At 39.7% G+C, this 14476-nt stretch overlaps 1 protein-coding gene across 6 annotated transcripts in view; it reads right to left on the bottom strand.

Annotated features, from left to right (window-relative positions):
- The window catches only part of VPS45 (vacuolar protein sorting 45 homolog), an 82030-nt gene that overhangs the window by 32784 nt on the left and 34770 nt on the right, over window positions 1-14476 (bottom strand). For 5 of the 6 annotated variants that reach the window (XM_025386108.1, XM_025386089.1, XM_025386072.1 and 2 more), the window contains one exon: window positions 1991-2122. In XM_025386108.1, coding sequence (XP_025241893.1) covers window positions 1991-2122 — 132 coding nt within the window. Of the gene's footprint in view, window positions 1-1990; window positions 2123-13769; window positions 13999-14476 lie in introns of all 6 variants that reach the window. The other variant, XR_003119496.1, reaches the window with a different exon arrangement.

The following is a 14476-nucleotide window of genomic DNA, read 5'->3' as shown; positions in this document are numbered from 1 at the left end:
TGGTTTTCTGTCCTTGCGATAGTTTGCTCAGAATGATGGTTTCCAGCTTCATCCATGTCCCTACAAAGGACATGAACTCATCCTTTTTTATGGCTGCATAGTATTCCATAGTGTAGATGTGCCACATTAAAAAAAATTATTAAGAAAAAAAAAGGAATACTCCAATTGTGGAATGGGCACAGAATATGAACTAGCAATTCACAAAAGAAACATATAAATGGCCAGTGAGTTCTGGACACTAACAAAGAGGTTAGTAATTGGCCCAAGTTCACAAAAATAGTATGAGGGAAATCAGGATTCAAACCCAAGAAATCTTATCCAATAAATATTTGTTTAATGAACGAATGATTATATATTCAACACTAGAAGATGTTTACATCAGACTGCAAAATGAAAGTTAAAAGGCAGAATGTATGATGAGATCCCTTTCTGCCCACACAGTCACACAAACATCTATACAGGCTTAGAAAAAAGGCCTGAAAACACTAAAATGTAACAAGTGGTTAAATTATGGAAACTTTGTACTTTGTACTTTCTGAATTAAAAAAATTCAGAATATGCATATATTACTTCCATAATAAAGGAGAAAAGTTACATTAAAAACCAAATAATCCTACAAAATAAAAAAGTATATAAATACTTTTAATGACTCCAAATTATCTATGCATACATGGCTCAGCATAGATTGCTCAGGGTCACCAATCTTTAGATTCAACAATCATGTCATGGTTCTCCAGTCTTTTCCTCTTCTACCTTTAGCTGCCAAATTAATCTTCCTTAAACACTGTGGCTTTCTTGTAATCACTGCTTTCAATAATTCCCCATTTTCTATGTAAAAAAGCATAAATTCCCAAGCCTGGCACTCAAGGCCTTCCACAATGATGGCATTCAATCATCTTTTCACTTTATTACACACATTCCAGCTAGTTGACTATTTGCTGTTCTTTGTGTATGTATGTTGCCTACAGCTTTTTTTTTTTTTTTTTTTTTTTTTGAGACGGAGTCTCGCTCTGTCGCCCAGGCTGGAGTGCAGTGGCCGGATCTCAGCTCACTGCAAGCTCCGCCTCCTGGGTTTACGCCATTCTCCTGCCTCAGCCTCCCGAGTAGCTGGGACTACAGGCGCCTGCCACCTCGCCCGGCTAGTTTTTTGTATTTTTTTAGTAGAGACGGGGTTTCACCGTGTTAGCCAGGATGGTCTCGATCTCCTGACCTCGTGATCCGCCCGTCTCGGCCTCCCAAAGTGCTGGGACTACAGGCTTGAGCCATCTCGCCCGTTGCCTACAGCTTTTATAACTTGTTCATGTGGTTAACTGAACCTAGAATGTGCTCTCCCTCCATATGTCCTTTTCACCCAAGGCTCAGCTAATATACTATCTTCTATGTGAAACATTTGCTAATTTCCCTTAGTCACTTTGAGAATCCTTGGCCCTTTCATCTGCCTCTCTGGGCACGTATTTTCTTATTTTTAAATCTTTCCTAATAGACAATAACTTGAGGTAGGATCTTTAGATTATTCATCTTTGTATTCTTACTGAATACTTACTAAGTGAATAAAGTTAATCAACAAAATAGAAAAACTCCCTGACTTCAATACCATTAAGAAAGTCTAAGCTGTGGCTATTAGGTTTCTCCTTCTTTAAAAAAAAAAACAAAAAAAACCCAATTTTTAATTTTTCCCCCTTCCTTATGAAGTAGGTCCAAGGGTTTCTCCTTTTTTGAACACACAGGAAATACAAATTGTTAACAGTGTAAGATGGTTCTTACTTTCTAGGTCTTTGACCAAATAAAGAGATTTATGAACTTAATGAACTTAACTACTATAGATCCTTTGTTTCACAAATTCTTAAATTATTCTGGAGCTGCAAACACCAGAGAATTTCAGTCTACAGCAGTTTGGTTAGTATTGACCAAATTTTTCCAACATAAAGGGAATTTAAGCTTTATCCTCTGGGAAGGAGGACACAGCTGTAGAATGAATGTTCTCCTTTACCTTTTCGTGTTGTGCACCGTGGTGCCTCCCAGGACAATCCTCACTCCAGGAGTGGTGCGGTTCAGGTTATAAACTGTTAGAGCCTCTTCATAGGTGGCTCCTCCAATTACAAACACAATGATATCCTGAGGTCTGCAATAATGAAGAATGAGATAATATCACAGGATAAGAAAAAAAAAAAAAAGGACTGTGACTTATATACACAGAGTTTTAATTTCTAAACCTTTTTTTTTGGTGGAGGAAGCAGAATTAAAGCAGAATAGAATAAAAGGTTTAAAAAAAGTTTTAATTATCTGAAATTGGCAGGAAACAGAGCAGGAAATGCTGAATAGTGATTTGCTTTCTGTTTATGAGCGGATGTCTTATAATTTCTGTGCTGTGGATTTCAGAATAGCACAATAGTGTTTGCTGGAACCAAATGTAGAAATATTCTTTTATATTCAAGAGGGTGCAGAGTGCCTTACCGTCACATGATATCAATACAGCAGTATTTTATGTTTGTATGCTTGTATTAATACTACACATCTCCTTTCATGTATAAGCCTTTTGTCAAATACTTAGTACAGTGCTATTACAATGGCCTCTGTCCAAGGACCTCAAAACATTTTTGAAAGAACTGGCATATTCGCATGTCCCCAAAACATGGGAACTAGAAACATTTAGTATTTTGAGTATAAAAAAAAGAATGGGACACATAAATTAATGGTGCTTCTAGGAACTCCATCTTTTCTTGAAATATTTTTTCTGAATCCTTTGATAAACCAAGAAAAAGAAACCAAAAAAAGCCATGAGTGTAGCTGATACTGGACATGTGAACACAGCTCAGTCACTAGCTTTACTTGAGTAGCACTGTGTTGTTTTACTGTTTCCTGTTTCAATCCTTATCAAAATGGCTTCATAGCAAAATGAATGTTCCTCCTATCAGCTCCTTCTGTAGATATCACCAAGAAGGAGATCAAATTATTTTCAAAATCACTAATGTTTGTCCTGTTTTTCTTTTCTCATGCTATCAAAAGAAGATAAAATTAATCCTACTAGGCAAATAATTTTGTTAAATCACTCATTGGACACTAAAACTACATCAAGCAGAAGCATCCATTTTGAATGTTATTGCACAAAACTAACCAGAAACATCTTTAATCAAGGAATATACATGCTTGTGTATAAATCTTGGAAAAAACCCTAACCCTACATTTCCTTCCTGCTTGTCTCTCTCTCTCTTTCTAAAATACCTTGAAGGAATTAACTAAGAGAGTATTTGTTCTTGTGGGACTTCACTGAAACAGAATCAGCTATTGTGGCTATTTTTAAATGTTCAGATAGTCTCTAAATTGCAGAGATTCCCCAGTAAAAGTTATACAAGCCCAGGCACGGTGGCTCATGCCTGTATGCATTTTGGGAGGCCAAGGTGGGTGGATCATTTGGCGTCAGGAGTTCGAGACCAGCCTGGCCAACATGGTGAAACCGTCTCTACTAGAAATACAAAATTAGCCGGGTGTAGTGGCAGGTGCCTGTAATCCCAGCTACTCGGGAGGCTGAGGCAGGAGAACTGCTTGAATCTGGGAGGTGAAGGTTGCAGTGAGCCAAGATCGTGCCACCATACTCCAGCCTGGGCAACAGAGTGAGATTCCATATTCAAAAACAAACAAACAAACACACCCCAAAAAAACCTCCCTCCATAAAACAGTTATACAAGCTACCAATGATGAAGAGGTTGTTATGGTAAAGTGTCAATTATGATAAGGGTCCCCAAACCCAGGCTGAGGACCAATACCAGTCCGTGGTCTGTTAGGAACTTGTGGGGGCACAGCAGGAGGTGAGCAGCGGGTTTTCAGGCCTGAGCTCTGCCTGCTCTTAGATCAGTAGAGGCATTAGATTCTCATAGGAGTGCAAATCCTACTGTGAACTACACATGGGAGGGATCTAGGTTGCGAGCTCCTTATGAAACTATTGCCTGATGATAGGTGAGGTAGAACAGTTTTATATTACTTGACTTGTCAGCAACATATGACTGAGGTGATCACTTGCTCCTCCTGGATACACCTTCTTCAATTGGTTTCCAGAAAATTTCATACTTGATTTTTTCCCTTGCTACTTTTCAGTATCCTTTGATGGTCCCACTTCATCTCTGTGACCTCTTAATGGTGGAATACTCAGAGTCCAGACATCGGTCCTCCTTTCTTCTTAACCTAAACTCATTCCCTCCATCTGCTCCATTTAGTATAGTGGCCACTTGTCACTTATGGCTATTTAAATTTAAATTAACCAAAATAAAATTAAATATTTAATTCCCCAGTAGCACTAGACACATTTCAAGTGCTGAACAGCCACACTGACAAGTGGTTACATTACTAATTACCAGAGAAACAGCACATTTCCTTCCCTTGATAAGCACACCCAGTTTTTTGGTTGTAAATACATCTATCTGCTGATGGCTCCCAAATCTCCATCTCCAGCCCAGACCTTTCTTCTAAACTCCAGACTTAAATATCTGTCTACTTGATATTTCCATTTGGATGTTTAATTATTTCTCAACTCAACATGTTTTAAATCCCCAATCTTCCCTAAGCCTGTTCTACCTATAGCTTTCCCTATCTTACTTGATGGTCACTTTAGCCTTCTAGTTGCTTGGGCCAAAAACTTTGGACTCATCCTAACTCTTCCTTTGGGGCAGAAGTGAAGTTGGGGACATAGTGAGAGAAAGAGGGAGAAGCATAAGCCAGCTCACAGAAGATCTCAAATCTCACAGGTCATGGGGGAATCACTGAAAGGTTTTCACAGGTTATCAGGATCAAATTTGCTTTTTATTTTGAGATGGAGTCTCTCTCTGCCACCCAGGCTGGAGTGCAGTGGTGCGATCTTAGTTCACTGCAACCCCCGCCTCCTGGGTTCAAGCGATTCTCCTGCCTCAGCCTCCCAAGTAGCTGGGAATACAGGCACGTGCCACCACGCCAGACTAATTTTTGTATTTTTTAGTAGAGACAGGATTACACCATGTTGGCCAGGCTGGAGATCTTGAACTCCTGACCTCAGGTGATCCGCCCACCTTGGCCTCCCAAAGTGCTAGGATTACAGGTGTGAGCCACCGTGCCCAGCCAAATTTGCTTTTTTGAAGGATAGTTTTGGCAGCCGTGCAAGAATGAATTGGGTGTAACTGTTGGGAAAAGTTGGAGAATAAAAGGTTAGTGTGAGACTTCTGGGAAGATATGATGAAACCTAGAACTAAAGACATCCTAGAAAGGGTAAAGAGGAGGTAGTGGATGTCCAGTCACAAAAAATACATATTCTTCAGTATTTGGTCAATGACTGAATGTGGAGGATAGGGGTAAAGGGGGAGTCCATAACTGTTTTCTGGTTTTGGTAACTAGGTGTAGTGGTTTAGATTTGAGAAAAAGGACACTTACTGAGCATAAGACACAAACACGTTGTGTTTTAGATACCTGTGGAATATTTTAATGGAGATGCCCACTAGACATCTGCATATTCAGGTCTAGTGCTTTCCCTGAATATGTGGTAGCTAAAGCCATGGGAATAGATGAGTTTTATCTAGGGAGATCATGTAGAATGAGAAGAGAACCAAAAGACAGATTTTTTTGGTGAGTCCCTAACAACCACAATACAAGTAAAAAGAGTAGCCAGCATTAGCAACTGAGAAGGACATTTTCAGAAAGGTAGGAGGAGAACCAGAAGGGAAAGGTTGAGGGCCAACTGAGTCTTAAGAAGAAAAGAATGGTTAATAGTGTGAAATGATGCAGTGGGGAAAGTAAGGTGAGAATTGAGAGTCCCCTGGATTTACTAATGTGATTTTGCAAGAAATGTTTTAGTGTGTTGTAGTGGAGTAAGAGTTGACAAACAGAAGACAGTAACTGTGGACTTCTTTATCCAAGAAGCTTGGCTATGAAGGGAAGGACATAACTTACAGGAAAATCTAGGACTAAAGGCTTTAAATTTATTATTTAACAAAAGAAAATTAGTATGATTATAACCTGTGGAAAAGAAGTCGGCAGAGAAGAGGCTGAAAATAATGGGGTGATGGGGAGAAGAGAGCGAGAGCCAGAGCGAGAGAGCAAGAGAGAGAAAGAAAATAACAAAGGCTTCAGAAGAGCTGGTAGGAAGGTAAAACCAGAGTGGTGGCATCTGACTTTCTGACTGGTATAAGATGATATCTCAGTGTGGTTTTCATTTGCATTTCTCTGATGATCAGTAATGCTGAGCATTTTTTCAAGTGTTTTTTGGCCACTTGTAATTCTTTTGAGAAATGTCTTTTCATGTCCTTTGCCCAGTTTTTAATGGGGTTGTTTTTTTTTTAAATTAAGTTCCTTGTAGGATGTGGATATTAGTCCTTTGTTGGAGGCATTATTTGTAGGTTGTCTGTTTATTCTGTTGGTTATTTCTTTTGCTGTGCAGAAGCCCTTTAGTTTAATTAAGTCCTATTTGTCTACTTTTGTTTTTGTTGCATGTGCTTTTGGGATCTTTTTCATAAATTCTTTGCCTAGGCCAATGTCCAGAGATTTTTTTTCCTAGATTTTCATCAAGGACTTTTATAGTTTCAGGTCTTATATTTAGGCCTTTAATCTATCTTGAGTTAATTTTTGTATATGGTTAAGAGATAGGGGTCCAATTTCATTTTTCTGCATATGGCTGGCCAATTTTCCCAGCACAATTTATCGAATGGGGTGTCCTTCCCCCATTGTTTATTTTTGTCGACTTTATTGAAGATCAGTTGGTTGTAGGTATGTGGCTTTATTTCTGGGTTCTCTATTCTGTTCCATTGATCTATGTGTCTGTTTTTGTACCAGTACCATGCTTTTTTAGTTACTGTAGCCTTATAGTATAATTTGAAGTCAGGCAATGTCACTCTGGATTTGTTTTTTGCTTAAAGCACCTTGGCTATTCAGGCTTTCTTCTGGTTCCATATCAACTTTAGGATTCTAATTCTGTGAAGAATGATGTTGGTAATTTGATAGGAATTATGTTGAATCTGTAGATTGCACTGGGTAATATGATCATTTTAATATTGATTCTTCCAATCCATGAGCATGGGATGTTTTTCCATTTGTTTGTGTCATCTATGATTTCTTTCATCAATGTTAAGTACTCCTTGTAGAGGTCTTTCACCTCCTTGGTTAAATATATTCCTAAGTATTTTGTGTATGTGTCTATTGTAAATGGGACTGCGCTCTTACTTTGATTCTCGGCTTGAATGTTACTGGTGCATAAAAATGTTACTCATTTTTGTATGTTGATTTTGTATCCAGAGACTTTAATGAAGTCACTTATCAAGTCTAGGGATCTTCTAGAGGGATCTTTAGGGTTTTCTAAGTATATAATCGTACTGAATGTGAACAGAGATAATTTGACTTCCTCTTTTCCAATTTGGATGTCCTACATTTCTATTGCCTGACTGCTCTAGGTAGGGCTTTTAGTATGTTGAATAGGACCAGTGAGAGTGGACATTCTCATCTTGTTCCAGTTCTTAGGGAAAATGCTTCCAACTTTTCCCCATTCAGTATGATGTTAGCTGTGGGTTTGTCATATATGGCTCTTACTATTTTGGTTTATTAAAAAGTCAAAAAACAACAGACGTTGGCATGGATGCGGAGAGAAGGGAATGCTCATATACTGTTGGTGGGAATATAAATTTATATTCAACCTCTGTGGAAAACATTATAGAGCTAGCTCAAAGAACTAAAAATAGAACTAGCAATCAAGCTACAGGGAGGGGAGCAAACGCACAGGGTACGTCCCTGCTCATGTCCCCTCTTCCTCCTTAAAAACAACAACAAAAAAAGGCTGGGCCTGGTGGCTTATGCTTGTAATCCCAGCACTGTGGGAGGCCAAGGCAGGTGGATCTCTTGAGCTAAGGAGCTCGAGATCCACTTGGGCAACATTGTGAGACCCCCAGCTCTGCAAAAAATTTTTTAAAAAATTAGCCCAGTTTGGTGGCATTCCCCTGTAGTCTCAGCTACTTGGCGAGGCCGGGGGCAGGTAGATGGTGCTGAGATGTGAGGATCACTTGAGCCTGGGAAGTCGAGGTTGCAGTGAGCTGTGACTGTGCCACTGCACTCCATCCAGCCTGGGCAACAGAACAAGATGCTGTCTCAAGAAAGGAAAAACAAAAAACAAAAACAACTTACCATTCGACCCAGAAATCCCACTACTGGGTATCTACCCAAAGGAAAGGAAATCATTATATAAAAAAAGACACATGCACTCATGTTTATCCCAGCACTATATACAATAGCAAAGCTACGGAACCAACTTAAGTATCCACCAACAGTGGACTGGATAAAGAAAATGTGGTATATATACACCATGGAATACTAAGCAGGCATAAAAAAGAATGATATCATGTCCTTTGCAGCAACATGGATGGAGCAAGAGGCCATTATCCTAAGTGAAATAACTCTGAAGCAGAAAAATCAAATATAGCATGTTCTCACTTATAAATGGGAGTTAAACACGGCAGGTACACATGGACAAAAGGATGAAGAGAAGAGACTATGGAGGACTCCAAAAAAGGGGAGGGAGGAAAGAAGAAGACTGAAAAATTACCCAGATAGTTACAGACTATGTAAAAAGCAGGAAGATAAGAGGCAGTTAAAGTGTTCAGAAACAATAAAATACTCAAGGTTGAAAGGACATTATATTCACCAAAAAAATGAAAAATGTAGGAAAGTAATATATATATTTGCTCAAGATAAACTGCATAATGGATTACTCAAATAAATACATTTTATTTACTTAAGTAAATAAATGAATTGCACAGATTATTTTATTAAAAAGAAGGGAGGGAATCTTTCTCTTGCAGGGGTACAGTGACCATCTTGGTGACTAATGGGAAGAATCAGACAGTTAACACCTTTGTTTTGAGCTCCTGATCTGATAAGTCAATTTAAAAAGCGGTTTAGCAGACAAATGAGAGCATCGTGGAAAACGATGTTGCTTCTCCATAGCTATCCTCTGACCATCACCTGCCTGGAGAATGTATCTGTCTCTCATGGAAAAGAAAGGCAAGAACTGGGAAGGAACAAATTCAAGTGGGTTTTAGCATAGCAAGAGAACACTGTCCTTCAGTCTGATCATTTCAGGGTGGCAGGGTATTTTTGTACTACTGGAGAGGAAAGAAAATGTCATGGGTGGTAAACTGTGGGTGTAGGTTATATAAATGTAAGGACAAAACCTAGATACAGGGATAGGCTCTTAGAGCTTGGCTCAATTGTATACCTCACAAAGATGACTATGTCACATTAGGTTATGAAAACATTAATAAATGTTTTCCTGAGCCTCCTCCTACTACTTATTCAAGCTGACTTAAGGAAGAACATCTATGAAAAACAATGTTTAAATATCCCTGACATTTTTCCTTTTCATTCCTTTTCCCAGTGAATTTTAAAAGTAGATGTTCTGATGAAGCCAATGGTAAAACATACAGCAAATCTTTTCCATATCATGGTTGAAGCTAAGTGGAATACACAAGTTCAATTCTTTGTATGCATCTTCCTGCGCTCTGTAATTCACTATAGCAACCAAAGCATTAATTAATGCAGACAGCAAACATTAGAAAACAGCAGCTAGCTCATGCTGTATAGAGATATACAAGGATAATCAAGGGTAATATCTTATTTTGTTAAAAAATAAAAAAATTAACATATAGGATTTCTGGAAATCATTATTTCTTTCAAAAATTTTTATCCTAAGTTTGGGGGTACATGTGAAAGTTTGTTACATAAGCACATGTCACGGCGGTTTGTCATACATATTATTACATCACCCAGTTATTAAACTCAGGACCCAATAGTTATCTTTTCTGTTCCTCTCCCTCCTTTCACCTTTCCTGCTCAAGTAGACCCCAGTGTCTGCTGTTTCCTTCTTTGTGTTCCTTAGTTCTTATCATTTAGCTCCAACTTGTAAGTGAGAACATGCAGTATTTGGTTTTCTCTTCCTGCGTTAGTTTGCTAAGGGTGATAGCCTCCAGCTCCATCCATGTTCCCACAAAAGGCATAATCTCATCTTTTTAATGGCTGCCTAATATTCCATGGTGTATATGCACATTTTCTTTATCCAGTCTGTCATTGGTGGGCATTTAGGTTGATTCCATGTCTTAGCTATTGTGCACAGTGCTGCAATGAACATTCGTGTGCATGTGTCTTTTTTTTTTTTTTTTGAGACAGAGTTTCGCTCAATGCCCAGGCTGGAATACAATGGTACAATCTTGGCTCACTGCAACCTCTGTCTCCCAGGTTCAAGCAGTTCTCCTGCCTCAGCCTCCCAAGCAGCTGCGATTACAGGCCTGCACCACTATGCCCCCGCTAATTCTGTATTTTTAGTAGAGACGAGGTTTCATTACGTTGGTCAGGCTGGTCTTAAACTCCTGACCTCAGGTGATCCACCCACTTTGGCCTCCCAAAGTGCTGAGATTACAGGCATGAGCCACCCCTCCTGGCCATGCATGTGTCTTTTTTTTTTTTTTTTTTTTTTTTGAGAGGAAGTCTCACTCTGTCACCTAGGCTGGAGTGCAGTGGAGTGATCTTGGCTCATCACAATCTCCGCCTCCCGGGTTCAAGTAATTCTGCTGCCTCAGCCTCCCAAGTAGCTGGGATTACAGGCAGCTGCCATCATGCCTGGCTAATTGTTTTTATTTTTAGTAGAGACCAGGTTTCACCATGTTGGTCAGGCTGGTTTCGAACTACTGACCTCAGGTGATCCACCTGCCTCAGCCTCCCAAAGTGCTGGGATTACAGGCGTGAGTCACCGCATCCAGCTGCATGTGTCTTTATGGTAGAATTTGAGTTATATTCCTCTGGTATATACCCAGTAATGGGATTGCTGGGTCAAATGGTAGTTGTGTTTTTAAATCTTTGAGGAACTGCCATACTGCTTTCCACAATGGTTGAACTAATTTACACACCCACCAACAGGGTATAAGGGTTCTCTTTTCTCTGCAACCTCGCCAGGATCTGTTATTTTTGACTTTCTTTTTTTTTTTTTCCCGAGGTAGAGTCTTGCTCTGTCGCCCAGAGCTGGAGTGAAATGGTGTAATCTTGGCTCACTGCAACCTCCGCTTCCCAGGTTCAAGCCATTCTCCTGCCTCAGCCTCCCGAGTAGCTGGGATTACAGGCGCACGCCACCAGGCCTGGCTAATTTTTGTATTTTTAGTAGAGAAGGGGTTTCACCATGTTGCCCAGGCTGGTCTCGAACTCCTGACCTTGTGATCCGCCCACCTTGGCCTCCCAAATTGCTGGGATTACAGGCATGCTCCACCACACCCAGCCTATTTTTTGACTTTTTAATGACAGCCATTCTGACTGGTGTGAGATGGTATCTCACCATGGTTTTGATTTGCATTTCTCTAATGATCAGTGATATTGAGCTTTTTTTCATAGGCTTGTTGGCTGCATGTATGTCTTCTTTTGAGAAGCAGCTGTTCATGTCCTTTGCTCACTTTTTTTTTTTTTTTTTTTTTCGTGACAGGGTTTCTCTCTTGTTGCCCAGGCTGGAGTGCAATGGCACAATCTTGGCTCATAGCAACCTCCACCTCCCAGGTTCAAGCGACTCTCCTGCCTCAGCCTTCCGTGGCACGATTACAGGTGCCAGCCACCACTCCTGGCTAATTTTTTGTATTTTTAGCAGAGATGGGGTTTCACCATGTTGGCTAGGCTGGTCTCGAATTCCTGACCTTAGGTGATCCACCTGCCTTGGCCTCCCACATTTTAATGGGGTTGTTTTTCTCTTGTAAATTTGTTTAAGTTCTTTATAGATGCTGGATATTAGACCTTTCTCAGATGCATAGTTTGCAAATATTTTCTCCCATTCTGTAGACTGTCTGTTTACTCTGTTGATAGTTTCTTTAGCTGTGCAATAGCTCTTAAGTTTAATTAGATCCCATTTGTCAATTTTTGCTTTTGTTGTGATTGCTTTTGGCGTCTTTGACATGAAATCTTAGCCTGTTCCTAGGTCCAGAATGGTATTACCTAGTTTGTCTTCCAGGGTTTTTATAGTTTTGGGTTTTACATTTGTCTTTAATCCATCTTGAGTTGAAATTTTTGAATATGGTATAAGGAAGGGGTCCAGCTTCAGTCTTTTGCATATGGCTAGTCAGTTATCCCAGCACCATTTATTGAATGAGTCTTTTCCCCATTGCTTGTTTTTGTCAGCCTTGTCAAAGATCAGATGGTCGTAGATGTGACGCCTTACTTCTGGGCTCTCTATTTTGTTCCACTGGTCTATGTGCCTGTTTTTGTACCCATACCATGCTGTTTTGGTCACTGTAGCCTTGTAGTACAGTTGGAAGTTGGGTAATGTGATTCTTCCAGCTTTGTTCTTTTTGCTTAGGATTGCCTTGGCTATGTGGGCTCTTTTTTGGTTCCACATGAATTTTAAAATAATTTTTTCTAGTTCTGTGAAGAATGTTGGTAGTTAGATAGGAATAGCATTGAATCTGTAAACTGTTTTGGGCAGTATAGCCATTTTAATGATATTGATTCTTCCTATCCATGAGCATGGGATGTTTTTCCATTTGTTTGTGGCTTCTCTGATTTCTTTGAACAGTGTTTTATAATTCTCACTGTAGAGCTCTTTCACTTCCCTGTTTAGCTGTATTCCTAGGTATTTTATTTTTTTGGTGGCAGTTGTGAATGGGATTGCCTTTCTGATTTGGCTTTCAGCTTGGCTGTTGTTGCTGTATAGGAATGCTAGTGATTTTTGTACATTGACTTGTATCCTGCAACTTTGCAGAAGTTGTTTATCAGCTGAAGGAGCTTTGGAGCTGAGACTATGGGGTTTTCTAGATATAGAATCATGTCATCTAAAAACAGATAGTTTGACTTCCTATCTTCCTACTTGGATGCACTTTATTTCTTTCTCTTGCCTGATTGCCCTCACTAGGACTTCCAATACTTTGTTGAATAGAAGTGGCGAGAGAGGGCATTCTTGTCTTGTGCCGGTTTTCAAGGGGAATGTTTCCAGCTTTTGCCCATTCAGTATGATGTTGGTTGTGGGTTTGTCATAGAAGGCTTTTTTTTTTTTTTTTGAGACGGAGTCTTGCTCTGTCCCCCAGGCTGGAGTGCAGTGGCTCGATCTTGGGTCACTGCAAGCTTCGCCTCCCAGGTTCATGCCATTCTCCTGTCTTGGCCTCCCCAGTAGCTGGGACTACAGCCACCCACCACCATACCTGGCTAATTTTTTGTATTTTTAGTAGAGACAGGGTTTCACCATGTTAGCCAGGATGGGCTTTATCTCCTGACCTCGTGATCCACTCGCCTCAGCCTCCCAGAGTGTTGGGAATAGATGGCTCTTATTATTTTGAGGTATGTTCCTTCAATACCAAGTTTGTCGAGAGGTTTTTTTTTTTTTTTCTTTTTATGGAGTCTCACCCTGTTGCACAGGCTGGAGTGCAGTGGTGCAGTCTTGGCTCACTACAACCTCTGCCTCCGGGGTTCAGGCGATTTTCCTGCCTCAGCCTCCCGAGTAGCTGGGACCACAGGCGCCTGCCACCGCACCTGCCACCACACCCGGCTAATTTTTGTATTTTTTTAGTAGAGATGCAGTTTTACTACATTGGCCTTGAACTCCTGACCTTGTGATCTGCCCACCTCAGCCTCCCAAAGTGCTGGGATTACAGGCATGAGCCACATTGCCCGCCTTATTGAGAATTTTTAACATTATTTTTATATGTGGTTAAGTTAGGTGGAAACACAAACTTTCAAAAGGCAACATTTTATCTATTTTGTGGAGCATTACACTTACGGCTAAAATTGTAATTTTTGAACATATTTACAAATGATACGGTTCTTATGAGCATTTACTACAAAAAAAGGTCAATGAAAAAGGACTGCTGCTTCACAGAAACAAAAAATAAGCTGTAGTGACAAGATTCTACTACATTTGTGTAAACATGAAAAGTACTTCCTTTTTGAATTGACTGATTCTGGAATGCATGATCATATAGCTCCATTTCCTCACCAAATGAAAAAGTTGCTTGCCTTTATCAGAGACAAGAGGCAATTCTAGAGTGAGAAAAAAAAATTAGCTTGAAAGACAGGGTATGCAAGAATCCCATCTGCAGAATGATCAAATCCAATTTGTGGATATAGCTATACTGCCAAACAGCTTAAACACTAATTTAACAGCTAGGGCTAAAAAAATTTTCACCAGTGTTTTCGTTTTGCGAAGTTGTGTTCTTGCCACATTTCCTTTGATATTTTCTGTTATTATAGCAACAATAAAACCTAGAGTTTCTATTATGATGAGACAAATAATAATAAATATCACTATAATCCAGGACTCTTTTCAATACAATACAGGGCCAAGAAAGTGGCTAGAGCTGATAGTGTGGCCAAGTGAATGCAGAGCCAGAAAGTTTTATAGGAGGATTGTTTATGAACTTCAAAAGTCTAAATTTTCTATAGCATCAATTAAATTTATTCTCTGGTTTAAATTTTCCAACTATAAATATTGGCATATCAACTAGAAGAGATGCCTATA

This window comes from Theropithecus gelada, chromosome 1, assembly GCF_003255815.1.
Source record: "Theropithecus gelada isolate Dixy chromosome 1, Tgel_1.0, whole genome shotgun sequence".
NCBI lineage: Eukaryota > Metazoa > Chordata > Mammalia > Primates > Cercopithecidae > Theropithecus > Theropithecus gelada.
The sequence above is the reverse complement of the archived record's forward strand: the minus strand, read 5'-3'. Positions and strand labels throughout refer to the sequence as shown.